The following is a 16,036-nucleotide window of genomic DNA, read 5'->3' as shown; positions in this document are numbered from 1 at the left end:
TTCTTGCACATTGTAAGTTTCTGGAAAACTTAATTACGTAGTAAGAGAAAATCGTGTGAGTGATTGATTCCATTGAGGATATGCGAGAGAAAAATCTAGTCTGGCAAACAGCCAGTAAAGACACGTAAATAAGCGGAGTGTTCCTTTAACTCCGCCGTAGGACAGATAACAGTAACGCCTGACGGAACAATCACCAGGAGTGGAGACTGTAAGGAGAGCGAGAGTGTCTTAGAAGAGGACAGAGTGATGATGATGATGAGCTAGAGCCAATGATCCCTCGTGTTTTTAATTGGTCCATATTTCCTGTGGTGGGTCCTTTCTTTTTCTAACAACTATTGCCTCTTCAGAAGTAAACTTCTTCAGACTATTTCCACAATCCAGTGCCTAGACCGACCCAGTGAACGGGAAACTAGTCATGTAGATTGTTAACTGAGAGGACACGACGGGAAATATAAGTGATCGGAAGCTTCCTTACCGGGAAAAAAAGACATTTAAGTCACTTCAACTCACTTCTTTATTTCACACAGGTCGTCCTTTCTTTTGTCTTTTGTGTCTCTCATTCATTTCAAACTTTTCATTCATTTTTTTTCCTCCTAACGTCTGAGAAAGTTTTTTGAAAAAAAAGAAACCTCCCAAACTGTTTCAGATGCACCAATACATCTGTTAATGAACTAGTTCTATTACATGGTAGTTCTCTCTTTCATTGTAAAAGCCATGTAATAGGAGCTCATTTTTAGATACATTTAGGAGATTATTGTTTTCATAAATACATATATATACAAACACATTACTTTGACTAAAACACCTGTCTAAACATGCGTAGACGTTAACTAGAACCTTCAACACGAAAATTACGTAAATATTATATTAGACATATTACAATTTTTTTTATCTAAACTATGTACACAGCCAACAACAATAGAGAACACTAAACTTCTCATTATAGATTCTTAGATAACTTCCGGCCCAAAGTATTCCATCTAAAAAATAGTTGTGGGCAGATAGAACACAAGTTGGACTTGACCGATGAAGCCCATTACTAATAAAGTCCGATAAAATTACTCTTATAATCTCCAAGCGGTAGCATTAAACGAACTAAAAGTTATCTAAGCCTAACTCAAGTTCAACTATAATATTATAGCGTTTTAATATTAATAGTTTGATTATTGAGGATAGAAAAAAATATCTGTTCGAAAAGTAGATAAATAGCTTCATGTTCAGATATCTATCTTCACACGATGTATTGATTGCTATACTCTGTGATAAATAAAAAGTAAAGTAATCGCCTATTTTTTTCAGGCGGCTTTACGTCCAACTACCAAATTAGGTGTCGTAGACGGTGGCGACTAGCAAACATACTTTACTATAAATTTCTCATGTTAACCATTAAAGGTGTAGACTGGGAATATAGCCTAGTACCGCAATACATCTTAGCTTTGCGGGTCTAGCCTCTAACCGCTCGGCTATCGTGGCGACTAGCAAACATACTTTACTATAAATTTCTCATATTAACCATTAAAGGTATAGACTGGGAATATAGCCTAGTACCGCAATACATATTAGCTTTGCGGGTCTAGCCTCTAACCGCTCGGCTATCGTGGCGACTAGCAAACATACTTTACTATAAATTTCTCATATTAACCATTAAAGGTATAGACTGGGAATATAGCCTAGTACCGCAATACATATTAGCTTTGCGGGTCTAGCCTCTAACCGCTCGGCTATCGTGGCGACTAGCAAACATACTTTACTATAAATTTCTCATATTAACCATTAAAGGTATAGACTGGGAATATAGCCTAGTACCGCAATACATATTAGCTTTGCGGGTATAGCTTCTAACCGCTCGGCTACCGTGGTGCCTCTGTGATAAATAAAATTAATAAGGCAAAAACATGTGCAACACGAGCCCAACAATTTCGGTCTGAAGATTTTGACATTGATGTTAATTAAGGTATTGATTATCCTACGTTAATGACAATTATGGAAGCTAATCACAATCTCAAATGGTTCATGATGTTGCAGAAGAAATGGTTGTAGCCATACTTCTGACGCGGATGGCACAAAGCCTATTGGGTGAACGGCAAATATTTTCAAACTTAGGAGGGGATTGTTCTTCTTTACTGCATCCCCAACCCAAACGATCCATTATTGGATTAAATCGTATTTTATGATGAAAATTGGATGCTGTATTTTTTTTTAATTTAAAGCTCGTCAACAACTGAGGTGATTGGCGCCCGGAGCTTTACTTAGTGCACTGCAGGCCTCCGGACATTGTTCTCTAGTTACAGATAACTATCACCAAACAGTCAGCTGTTAAGAAGCTTTTCGGAAGAAAAAATTTAGTGCCAGCTGCTGGATTTGAACCTGTGATCTCCTCGTTGGAATCCAGTATTTCCTGCTATACTGTATTAAAATTCTTTAGACAATGGTGTGCTAATTTCGATTAAATCGAAAAAGTATTAGATTAGTTATACCATTTTAATGAATCCCCCTCTAAAACTAGCAAAACTTCCCTTATAACTTTGTACGCTGCACATTCCTGTGGGTTCGTAAAAAGTTGTTTGTATGGAGTAAGTAAGTCAATTAGAATATTTGTGGAGGGGTAGAAGTACAGGAAGCTGATCGTAGTAAGACTTCCCGTTCTTGCAGAGATTTGGACCAAAACACTGAATCAGTAAATTCCTTCAGTTTAAAGAATCTACAGCCCAGTAGGTGTTGTTAAGTTGTAAAAAAACAGGTAAAGAAATTACATCAGAGTTTATTACTCTAAAAATTAAATAAATATACCTGCCATCTACATCTTAATCTCAGGTGAAATAATTTTATTAATTCAAGTCACAAATATGGGGGCCCGACATTAAAATATCTTCGAATACTAAAAGAACAACTTTATCTGCATTATTACAGTTATTCAACCGGAAAAAGTCACCTCTCTCCCTCTCTCTCTCTGAAAAATTCCATAAAACGTCGACTAAAGAGATTATGGCTCTAAGACACCTTATCTGTATCCATTTTTACAGGATATGGGTTTTAATTAAAACGTTATCTGCGTGTGTATGTGTGTGTGCTGACATCATGTAGGTACGCAATAGTATTGCACATGCGGCATAAAAAAATAAAAAATAAAAAAGTGGCCAAGAAGACGGAGGCATAATATACGACCTTGCACAATTATTGCATCATAGAACGGCATAATTGTTTTATGTTTTATATGGGAAGGAGGGGGGTTCCATAAAAAAAATTCATAAATGTGCAATGTAAACATTTACTCTGGAGCATGCACTCTGAAGTTTGAACATAAAAAATATAAATAAATATTTACTGGAATAAAAATGGACCCTTTTCTAAGATTGTGTCAAGAATAAAATGTGAATTCTAAGTGTTTTGTTTTAACAGGTATCAACATGAATAACACTTTATTCTAGTTTGATTTTTTTTTTTTTTTGAAAACTATTAAATTAATTAATTGCTAGGCATTTTACCTTAAAAGGCCAAGTTGTTTTGCTTACATAAATTGTGTTGATAATACTTAAGGCATTAATCATAATTTTTGATAATGTAATAATGTAATATAGACATGTAATAAATTAAGCCTGACAAAACTGGACTGTTTAATACGTGGCACTGCTGGATAATATCTTTGATTTTATCATGTTGTAGCGTGCGTGTTTATTGTATCTCGAGCTGGTTTCGGATCTTCATGCATCATCAGAGGGGGGGATTATTCAGTTTAGTGAAGAGATTTTTGACCTGACTTAGGACATTACCGTATCGCAGTACACCTGCTGACTGATATAATTCCATGTTTTCTTCTTAAATTTGTGCGCTTACCACGTATAAAGTACAACTCTTGCTTTACAATTCTAAAGCATTACACGTCACTGAAGCGTACAGAACTGTTAAAGAAGTACAAGACTTCATTATTTAACCAAAAATGTTATACAATTCATTAATATTTTGAGTAACAGTCACATCATGTAATCAACCTCACTTTAGACGGTAACGACATAAGTCAAGATCAAAATCTCTACACCAAACTGTTTTTAATCCACCTCTGATGATGGACGAATATTTGAAACCGATCAGTTTTTCACAATAAACATGCGCGCTACGATGGATACAATCAAAGATACATGTAAGCCGTAAGTAACTCGAAAGATAACTTAAAGATCAATTTTTTAAGGTAATGTTACAAATATAAGTGAATAATTGCGATTTTCAAACGATTTTTAGCGATATCTTATTCTATATAATCTACTTCCTATTAGCAAATTTTGACCAGAAGTCAAGAAAGCACACAGTAAATGTTTTTCTGGTCTCTAGATTTCTAAAAAAATTTAATTGTAGACAATTTTCTAAAAAAAAATAAAATAAATGGAAAAAAATTAGTTTATTGTGCAAACAATTTTGTAAAAAATTGTAAACAAAAATGTAAACAACTTTAAGTTAACAGAGACACGCTCACACACTCACACAAATGAAGGCATAAACAGAGAACTCTTAATGAGTGTAAACAAAGAAGGACTTTTGTATAAGAGGTTTACAAACACTAAAGGCAACAATGGTCAACAGAAAAAGGCACTGTACAGTGAAGTGGGCAGTGGACAATACAAAAAATAAAATAAAAAGAAGAAAAAAGCAAAATAAGAACGGAAGTCATTCAACTAGAAGGTAAAAATAAGAATCTCTTACATATATATATAATTTTTTTTGACCCGTGGAGTCTAAATGTCTTTAAAACTGAAAATGAAGTTTTAGTGTGGCAGAAATGATGTTTATGTTTGTACAAGTGCAGACAGAAAGAGCGGGCGGAAACGTAAAGTGACAAAAAAAAAAAAAAAAAAGATGAAGGTTCTACTAAGAGAGAGAAAAAAAGGGCGAAGGCGGCAAGGATGTTGAGGTCCGTTTGAAGTTTGACCGACATAACAACTCCTTAGAGTGGCCGGCCCATAAGGGTCGTCTGAGAACAGTGACTTTGTGCAGGGGCTTCAAATGTTTGGACAAATTTGTCTACTACAAATATCCATAGCCACTTCCTCCACCTCCTCATACGGACAGGTCAGGTGGTTGCAGATAAGGGCGCCTCCTTCCACCAAACTACTGTCCACAGTCATAACATTTTCACTCAAAACAGACTTCCTCTATCTAAAAACTCTATTTGTGTTCTCTTATTTGTCCGTCTGTTTTGTTTTCTGTGTTGTTTGTCCTATGAAATTGGCCACATGTGGTGCTGAGTTAAGGATTTGTATTTGTTCCGCAACAAATTGTTTCTGGTTGTTTTCAAGAAAAGTCATTCTGTTAACTTAAGTCTATATCTTGAATTAAGAAGAATAAAAAATAAAAATCTATACAGATTTATTGTTCTTATTTAAACAAAAGTAAAGTAAAGCCGATTTTTTCGGGCTGACTTTACATCCAACTACTACCAATTAGGTGCCGTGGACGGAGGCGACTAGCAAACATACTTTACTATGAATTTCTCATATTAACCATTAAAGGTATAGGACTGGGAATATAGCCTAGAACCGCAATACATCTTAGCTTTGCAGGTCTAGCCTCTAACCGCTCGGCTACCGTGGCGCCTTATTATTCTTATTTGTTCATTAAAATCTCTCCCTCACCCCTCTCATTGGCGTAAACCCACCCATGATTTTCTGTGCTTGCAGTTACAATCACCGACTAAGATGTATGAATAGATCCAAATTGGCTAATTTGGCCAACTGTTATCTGATCCAAACCCACCTAATTCCCATTTTGCGCGAAGTAGGCTACGCATCATTGGATGGCCACCTGTTCACGAATTCATGGCAACTAATGTGCGCTGGCCGGAAACCGCTCACAGCACTTTCTTTTTATGACAATTTTTAATTTTTAAAATTAGGTAATTAGGTACGAAAATTTTCTTGGCTTTATTTTTGATTCCTAAGACTTTGACTTTTGAGGGAACCTTGTCGTAACCGAACTCCTCCTTAAAACTAATTTACATACAAAAAAAATTAAATAAAACTAAGAGGTCTTCCTCTTAGACAGACTGTGTAAGACGGGATATTAGAACTTAAAAGAAATTGTTCATGAGTGAAATTGAAAGCAAAAAAAACGCTCAAAAAGGACATTTCCAAATCTAAGTTCTTCCGGATCCCAAAAGCTGCTCTTATGAGCAAAAGAATCACTTCCGATTGCTCAGTATCACTAGCGAGTGTAGTTTTATGTATATCCGGTGAAAACTCAATTTCTTACTCGATTGTAATACTTCCGCTTTTCATAGGCGAAAAAGAGTGTAAAAACGAATAAAAGTACAAACCTGTTTTGATCGAAGTAATGAGAAATCACAGTTAAGAGTTAACAAAACAGAAATTAAACGAATAAAACATAGGAACTGCAGCAGAAGTGAAAAGGCCTCTCGCACAAAACAAAAAAAGAATAAAATAAAACTTAAGGTTTTTTGAATGGTATGATAATCTAGCAAGAAGGTGGGGGGGAGTTAAGAAAATAGATGGAAGGGGTTGGAGTGGGGGCGGTGTTGGAAGAAGGTGATCTTGGATAGAGCGGCGGCGGTGGCAAAAAGAAAGAAAAGAAAGAAAGTATATCACCAGAACGATTGCCGCCTCTGTAGTGAGCATGCGCGCAATTTGTGGCCAGCTGGAGGCGGTGGAAGAACTACCCCCACACAGCACACCAAAACTCTTGCCGGCGGTGCGCTGTGTGGCGGTAAACTTTAAAAAACTTTTCTTTTTTTTTTCTTGTCTTTTTATTAGCGCAACAAGAAGAAGACGTCGTCGACCTTTTACGGCCTTCCCACAGCTGAGCTTTGTTAGCGACCGTTTTTTGCTTTAAAGTACGAATAAAACCGGCGTAAACAAACCAGAACCGATCGTTTTAATTTTTCTTACTTCTAGATGAGTTTTCTTTGGAAATTCATTCAGGTCCTCTGAGTTGGAAAATCTTGGCCTGAACAATCACACGTCTTTTTCTCATACTATTATATGAATAAAAACATCATACTAATTTAATAGATGATAAGACCTTACTGGAAAAAGTAAAGTAATGGCTACTTTTTCAGGCAGACTTTACCTCCAACTACCAAATTAGGTGTCATGTACGGAGGCGACTAAGAAACATACTTTACTGCAAATTTCTCATATTAACCATTAAAGGTATAGACTGGAAATACAGCCTAGTACCGCAATACATCTTAGCATTGCGGGTCTAGCCTCTATCCGCTCGACTTCCGTGGCGACTAGCAAACATACTTTACTGCAAATTTCTCATATTAACTTTTAAAGGTATAGACTGGGAATATAGCCTAGGTCCTATGTCCACAATACATCTTAGCTTTGCTAGCCTATAACCGCTCGGCTGTCGTGGAGCCTTACTGAAATTGATACTTCAAACTAAAGCCTACAAGTAAAAGCAAAAACAGGTTTTCAGCGAGCAGTACATATCAAATAGCGTGATCAAAAAATTAATACGTCTTAAAGGGACGAAATCCTGATTTTTAGTTAATTTGTACGCCTGGAGAGGTTAATACCTATCTAAGACTTCTCATTTGGCAGTTAAGCTCTCTTTAAAAAAAAAATAGGCGTTACTTTCTTTATGTAAAGCTTTGCCAAAAAAAGCACGAATTTGGTCTTGCAATGCTTCTACCGGAAGCGCGATTTATTAATAAAGATTTCCTGTTACCATATTGTGTACTCACATAACTTTTGGGCACCCCTCTAATGTGTCATCTAAGAATAATTTATGGTTTTATGGCATTTTATTATAAAGATATTTTAAAAACTCTAAATTTAAATAAAATATTACTTTTCGTCCATATTAGCTTATCATTTCTTTATAAGTTGACTTGATATAACCTCAAAATTAAACAGCGCGCTGGCAAACGTCATCTGCTGCAATGGATGCAAAAATGATAAATGTACAATACGAGGGGGAAGAAAGTGCAAAGTCAAAAGCACTTCTCCCCTTCCCCTCTTCAGCCCTATTCCTGCGATTCTCCTATTTCCTGTTGCTTAGATTTTTGACCTTGATGCACTTTCTCACGGTGAATTAACCGTAAATTTTTTTTTTTTTCTTTTGAAGATAAATTAAAGTTTAATGATAAGTTCAAAGCAATATGTGAACTTAACAATTTGAAATTTTTGGAAGGCAAATAAAAGGGTGCATGTGACCCCGTAATCAATTTCCATGTCTTAAGTTAAAAAAAAAAAAAACAACCTTTATAGCTCATTTCTAGTCACACAGAGTGTGTTGCCTATAACGAGAGAACACTACGTAAAGGCCGGCAGTGCAGTGAAAATGCTCTAGATATTAAAGCCGGCAAAAAAAAAAGCTTTTAACTTTTAAAATAACCACTGATATAAAATAATAAAAGTCCTTTACTAGATTACAACTTGTTATAAGCCGGAAATATCTGAACGAAAAAAGATCAGACAACGAAAGTGATCATGAAAGATTTATGAGAAAATAAAATTAGATAAAAAAGCATTTTCCACCCTTAATTATTTAATATCAACGTAAAGTTGAGAAAGTTGCTTCAAAAGAAAATGCTTAATCATTTTTTTATGGAAAAATTAACCTTCAAAAAAAAAGGGAACAACTGGGCCACTAATTCTGGACTTGTTATTCAACAAAACTTTATCCTGATTAGCGGTGATTTAAAAAAAAAGGATAAAAATAAACTCTATGATTGGGCACAATTCACAACCATTTATGGAAAGAATGTAGAAGTAGTAAAACACAAAAATTAACACTCGCAAACAAAAATAAATACATAAATAAATAAAAATGAAGTCTTACAAGTTACATGCTAAATTATATTTTACAGACATTTTTTAACCACTTAAAAAAAAAAAAAAAATAATGGACTACAAAATTTTGAACAAAAGATTCTTTTAAAAAGAGATACATTAAGTACTGCTACTGTGATAATAACTTTGATAAGACACGTACCATTTTTCTTTTTATTTTCGTATTCTTTTTCTTTTTATTAGAAACAAGTGTTTTATAACTTTTACGAAACAAAACTAATTGTAAAGACAATGAAGGAAAAATAATGTTGACAATAATAAATGAAATAAATTAACTATAGATAAGAAAATGTAAAATAAATTTAAAATATAAAGGAAAATTGAGATTGCTCGTTTAGGTATATATATTAAGGTTTCCATTATTTCTAATAAATAAATATTTGTACGCCATAAACTGCATAAAGAATCTGGTAAACGTAAATCTTTTATTTGACTTTTATCGCCTTTTTTTTTACCCCCAAGAAACAAAAGAGACCAATCAACTTTTAGTCAATATTGGAATAGTAAATTTCAAAGAACGTGGGTTTAATTTTAGACAGGCTTTTTGGAGGAGAAGTGACAATATAAAGGTGCCACGAATAGCCGAACGGTTAGAGGCTAGACCCGCAATGCTAAGATTGTATTGCGGTGTTAGTCTATACCTTTAATGGTTAATATGAGAAATTTTGCAGTAAAGTATGTTTGCTAGTCGCCACGAATAGCCGAGCGGTTAGAGGCTAGACCCGCAATGCTAAGATGTATTGCGGTGCTAGTCTATACCTTTAATGGTTAATATGAGAAATTTTACAGTAAAGTATGTTTGCTAATCGCCTCCGTCCACGACACCTAATTTGGTAGTTGGACGTAAAGCTCGCCTGAAAAAAATAGGCATTACTTTACTTTACTAGTTACAATAAAGTGTCAATTACCTCGTACATTTAACCCTGGATAATCCATTCCCCGTAAGCTTTAACTTGGAAAGTTTTAAGCTACTTTGATTTTAATTTTAGTTACAGCACAAGTATATCACTTTCTTTTTAAATTATTAAACTTATAATAATATTTAAGGCACAAAAAACGCGCTTATACTATGGAACTAGTAATTTTATTTTTACTTGAATTCTTTTTGAATAGTAATTTCCATTAAATCTTTTACAGTGATATCTAAGCATCGACACGTGTCCTTAATAATTAAGGGGCGAAAAAAATCAGAGGGGTCTCCATTAGCTTAAAAAAAAAAAAAAAAGGGGGGCTCCATAATAGAGAAAAAATGTTTGCATTTCAACTGACCATTGGCTAGGGGGTGAAATGCAAATCTTTGGCCGGACAATGGGCACACTTTATATTAGCCCTTTACTTTAGTGGGTCGTTTCTGTCACTCCATATAGTATGAGGAAAAAGATCTTATAATTATTTTAATTGATTCAATCATTATTTGTTTAGAAGAATCGATTTATATTTCGATGAAACATTTTTTGTTTTGTTTTTTTGTAGTTTTGACGTACTTTTAAAATAAAGACGGTTGATCAAAATTTGTTATTATTTTTTTAATAGAAATTTAACGCTTTCGAATTTTAAGTAAAATATATGCAATGTTTATATATACGAATATAGGTATTATCTGAAATAAATAATCAAAAAATAATAATAATAATAAGGTGTCAAACATAAATGGTGATAAACGTGTTTTTCTTTGTTTATTATTGCGGGGGTGTTAGTCATAAATTTAAAGAAGCACAACTTTTTAAGAATATCTATTACGACCAGCTGAGATAAGCTTGAAGCGAGAGATTTTGCTTTTCAAAAAGAAAATTTGCTGTCTACTAGACAATTTTTTTTTTTTATTGTTTATTGATCTAATTGTTTACATAATGTATTTTATTCTTATTTATAATTAAAAACAAAATTATAATAATGGTCTCGAATTATTTACGTACAAATTACTTTCAAGTATAAATGACTTAATAAAAAGTAAAATAAAGCTAATTATTCTTATCATAATTTTTTATTAAAAACGTCAACTTTGTATTTGAAAATAGAAAATTAAAGAATCGTTTATTTAAACCAATTGATTACCTTATTAATTTAAATGTCTAATAAGACTAATAAGACTTAAAAACAAAATTATCATCATTTTTTTTGAAGAGCTATAATTAATTTAATAAAGTTGGTAATAAAAATTTAATTATTTTTAATAGATGAGTAAATAATCACTTTTTATCCCCGCCGGAAAACACGGCTGAAGTGTTCGCAAATTGCCGCGTACTTCTACGAATATTTTTGTTTTTGTTTATTTCTGTATTTTTTTTAAAGATCTATCAATGAAAATGGAAACAGGATAAATACGTGTGCACCGAAAAAATATATATAAAAATTACGAAAAAATATTGTCAACAAATAATAAAAATAAATAAATAAATAAGATGTAAGATAAAATAGATTATTTACCTTGTGCGATCCGAACAGCCGGCATCTTAATCCTCATCTTGGAAATTCCTTGGAAAATTTTGGATGTAGAAATTTTCTGGTTTCCGGTTTTTTTCTTTTGTTTTTCAAGGTTTTCCGAGCTTTTTTTCTTTCCAAGCTTTAAGTTATTTTTTTTTTCTTTCTTTAACCTCTTGAACGGCTGATAATAATATTTCGGCCGTAACCACTCACTGACACTACCAGATAATAACGATTACCGAATGAATACATTTGGTTGGAAATAATTTTAATTGGATAAAAGAAAAAACTGGATTAAAAGAAAACTTAAAAAAAAAAAAATTAAAATTAAAACTTTTAAATAAATAACAAATTTGCAATTTATAAAATACTAAAACGAGTAAAAACTTAAATGTCCATCTAATAACAGCTTTGATTAAAAAAGGTCAAGATTTTTGAAATTAAGTACGGACGTTAACGTTTTTTTGTTTTTGTTTTTTTTATTGTTTACTCCCAGCTCCTAAGGGACAACGTTCGGCCAATAACTCTCGGGTCGGTCGGAGAGTCACTGAATAGCGTGCGGCCAGCAGAACGACCTGGGTCCAGCGTTCGGTGTTGATCGGCTAGTCTCGTGCTACAAGGCGGTCGGCTAGGGGCCGGCCTCTATAGTCTCTACAAGAAGAGGTATATAGTTTCTGGTAAGGAGGGGGGAGAAAGAGTGAGAGCCGTGGATGAAGTGCGGTGGGAAAGGATGGGCGTGTGACAGAGATACTATGAGTAGAAGATAGAGATAGAGATATCTACTAGGACGCAGGACCAAGTTGGGGCTACAGTACAAGTTGGGCTAGTTCTGTCCATGGCCTGTAGTAGCGCCACATCTCTAACTTTAGCCTTAGCCTGGTTATTTATTTTTTTTTTTTTTCTCCAGCCGTCTTTTTTTTGCATTAAACTGTCGGGGGGGGGGGCTGCTACTTTTTTGTTGTTGTTGTTTACGTAAGTATCATTGTATGAGTGTATATTTACAATGCCCCCAGGTCACTACTACTAAAACACACGCCCTCTCAATGAGGGTCTGGCCCATCAAAATCCACCACTCCTTCTGCTGAAAATACTTTCACTAGTCTGGCCAGTACATTGGTCACTCACTGACCACACCCCCCGCACGCACACACGAGCAAAACTAACACACACACACCTACACACGTATTCCCCGTCTATCATCCCCTATTTTCACGTTTAAACTTGTCCGTTTATACCTCAATTATTCCATCATAAAAAGTTTAAGACTAAAATTACTTTTAAAAAAATAATAAAATAAAATTATCTGAGTTCCTTAAAAATAAAAGAAGCCAAATAAAGATGTGATAATTGATCGCTAACATCCGACTCAAAATGATTGAAAATATTGTTTTAATTGATTAAAATAAAAAAACTATATTTTCAGTATTATTATTTTATTACTTTTTACTTTCTTTTAACCCCTTTGTAAGTGAGGTTCCGGCTGATTCACCGGAAGTTTACACTTGCTTTAAAAAAAAAAAAACCACAGGAAGTTCGAAATTAATTTGTCTTTTTATGGGGTCCTCTCGCCATGAACATCTTCAGCCTTCTAATTCCTCTCTTCCAGAGAATTGTACCTATGAGATAACGAGATTTGAACAGAGTGAAGAAGTGAGAGAACAGATGTTATTCCTTAAACGGATCAGAAGTATGGATACTTGCAGCCTCTCTTCTCTAAACTAGAGAATAACATGTATAAAATGATCATGTTCCACGATAGCCGAGAGGTTTAGAGGCTAGACCCGCAAAGCTAAGATGTATTGCGGTACTAGGCTATATTCCCAGTCTATACCTTTGATGGTTAATATGAGAAATTTATAGTAAAGCATGTTTACTAGTCGCATCAGTCCACGACAACTAATTGGCAGTTGGATGTAAAGCCCACCTGAAAAAGTAGGCACTTACTATACTTTACTTTACTTACTAATTTATATAAAAGAATCATGCCACTGGAGATCGCTTATATCATTAAGAACGTATTATATGTAAATCCAAAAACTGCAAGATTTCAGACCAAATTTAGCAAACATACTCCTTACAGCGGAAGTAAAAAATACGGAAGTAGGTGTTCTGGCTCACAAAAAAAAAAATGAATCATAACGGGAGGAGAAGATGGCCAAATTTACGGAAGGAGGCCTTTTTTTTTTCAAGGCCAAGGATCACGAATGGGCTTGTTTATCCTCCAGAAAAAACACTATCGTATACGACTCATTTGGTTCAATTCTGTATTTGAATGATTTTTAGCGGTTCGCAATTTTAAGCACCGTTAAGAAATGGTTATTTTGTAAAAGAGTTTTGACCAATAAAAATAAGAACTAATAATTAAGGTAATAAATAAAAGGGTTGTTGAAAACTTGTACCAGATAATAGTGCTGACTTTGTTCGTCATAGCACGCATATTTATCGATTCCCTGATTAATTTATCTACCCCTGAAGATGGTTGAATGTCCAAAACCGGATGTTGTTTCCATAGGAAAAAAAAATTTCCCCAATATATACATCTAGAGAAAGGTATATGAATTCCATTTATAGCACAAAATTGGTCAAACTGATTGGCCACTGATAACGTTTTCTCCAAAATGGCTCCTCATATTGCGTAACCTCAATGTACACATATGTAAAGCTAAAAATTGTATTCAAAACATTTTTTTTCTCTGGATGATCGTTTAAGGAAGACCTGGGAAAGAGTTGGGTCAAATAACCGCTGTAACGTTCAATTTAATAAGGATTATGTACGGCATCATTTCCTTGTAAAATACTTATAATAATTAGGGCGCCACGGTAGCCGAGCGGTTAGAGGCTAGACCCGCAATGCTAAGATGTATTGCGGTACTAGGCTATATCCCCGGTCTATACCTTTAATGGTTAATATGAGAAATTTATAGTAAAGTATGTTTGCTTGTAGCCTCCGTCCACGACACCTAATTTGGTAGTTGGACGTAAAGGGCGCCTGAAAAAATAGACATTACTTTACTTATAAGAATTCATTGTAAAGATTTAATAAGAATTCATTGTAAAGATTTAAATAATGTTTCAATAATGTTAATTTAAATTAAATTATGGTAAGTAAAAGTCTTTTAGGTTGGCACCAGATTTTTTTTTTTTTATTAATTAGATTATGTTTACCGGAAGTCTGCTTTACGACAATTGTATTTGTCGTTATTATAATTTAATTAATTTTTTGTTTTGATTAAAACTTAAAGAAAACTTTTTCAGTGTTCTTTAAATAACAATTAGAATTATTGACATTTTAGAATTACGTAGCTATATTTTGGTGAATAATATTGTTATTTTTTTTAACTTTATATAACAATTTAAAAAGAAAAAAACCAGGGTAACTAGTTTATGTAACGCCTAACGTCTGCTAATGATATTTTTTACTTCCTCTGACGGGAAGAGGAGCCGACGATATTCACTCGATTTACGACGATGTGAATACTACAGAACATGTACATCTGATGATGAGACTCAAAAATCGAGAAAAAAAATCGATTACCATACTACCTCTTCGTGAGAGTCAAAAGAAAGTGAAAATACGAGTGAAAGTGAGAAAGTACAGTAAAAGATTCTTTGAGGGAGGTCGTGGTTTAATGGTGGGAAAAAAAGGAAGTGATGAACGACTGTTGTAAGAAGTGGAAGTGGAAGTGAACAGGCTGAAGACCTGGATGTTGTTGTTTTTTTTCTTCTTTTAAATGTGGGCGCACGAAGTACCAGGGCGAAGAACAAGTACTATAAAGTAGTAAAAGTTTTTGTAGACTACGGCGCGCGTGCTCGCGTACTTCCAGAACTTCTACCACCGTCTGGAGTCACTCTCTTTCTCTCACCCGCACCAAGTACTGTGCAGCCAATGCTACCACAATCTGCAGACAGCAGCGTGTGAGTGAGTGTCTCCTCGTGGCGAGACTTGCTACAACGCGCTGGGGGCCGTAAAGCTCCCCCGCCGCCACCGCCGCCGTCGCCGCCAATCCATGCTGCCGCCAAAGCGCGTAAAGCTACACTCTTTCACATAATTAAAACTAAAAGAAGAGAGAGAGCCTGGTATCTTCCCCTCTCAGTCTTTTTTTAAAGCGCCTTACACAAACTGTGACTGAATAATGAACAGGCTACCTGTTGCTTCTTCGCGCGCCTCCAACAACGCTGTAATCGTTGGCACCGCCACTGTTGCATTTGCCTCCAACCAAAACTGGCTGGCTCATTTTGAAAACAACTACGAGTGGTGCATTCTACTGGCATATAATATAACTATCCATCTCCATACTTTTGTAGCGTAACCGCCCCCCAAAAGGGTTCAACGACGACTTGCTTTAGGAAGAGCTACATAGTCTTAGGGAGTGAATTTTTTTCCCTGCCATCACATGAACTTACAAAGAAACTTCTCTACTAACCTATTTACACACGTAAAGGCGATTGACGACTTTCACGACTTCCTCTAAGGTAAGTAAAGTAAAGCCTATTTTTCTGGTGTCGTGGACGAAGACGACTAGCAAATATAAATAAATTTTAAAATTATACCGTTTGAGATAATCATTTACAAAGAAAAGACATCTACATGAGGCGCCACGATAGCCGAGCGGTTAGAGGCTACACCTGCAAAGCTAAGATGTATTGCGGTTCTAGGCTATATTCCCGGTCTGTACCTTTAATGGTTAATATGAGATATTTACAGTAAAGTACGTTTGCTAGTCACCTCCGTCCACGACACCTAATTTGGTAGCTGGAAGTAAAGCCTGTCTGAAAAAAGTAGACATTACTTTTACTGCAAA

General features: G+C 34.7%; 1 protein-coding gene across 1 annotated transcript in view; it reads right to left on the bottom strand.

Moving 5' to 3' along the window:
* Window positions 1-12,103, bottom strand: part of Cph (BCL11 transcription factor chronophage) — a 120,848-nt gene extending 108,745 nt beyond the window's left edge. The window contains exon 1 of the mRNA XM_074125344.1: window positions 11,238-12,103. Coding sequence (XP_073981445.1) covers window positions 11,238-11,274 — 37 coding nt within the window. The 5' untranslated portion in view covers window positions 11,275-12,103. The remainder of the gene's footprint in view (window positions 1-11,237) is intronic.
* Window positions 12,104-16,036: the final 3,933 nt, after the last annotated feature.

The sequence above is a fragment of the Rhodnius prolixus genome, unplaced genomic scaffold (assembly GCF_049639745.1).
Source record: "Rhodnius prolixus isolate KJV_2025 unplaced genomic scaffold, Rpr scaffold_1, whole genome shotgun sequence".
NCBI lineage: Eukaryota > Metazoa > Arthropoda > Insecta > Hemiptera > Reduviidae > Rhodnius > Rhodnius prolixus.
Note: the sequence above shows the minus strand (reverse complement) of the source record. Positions and strands in the feature narration are given on the sequence as shown.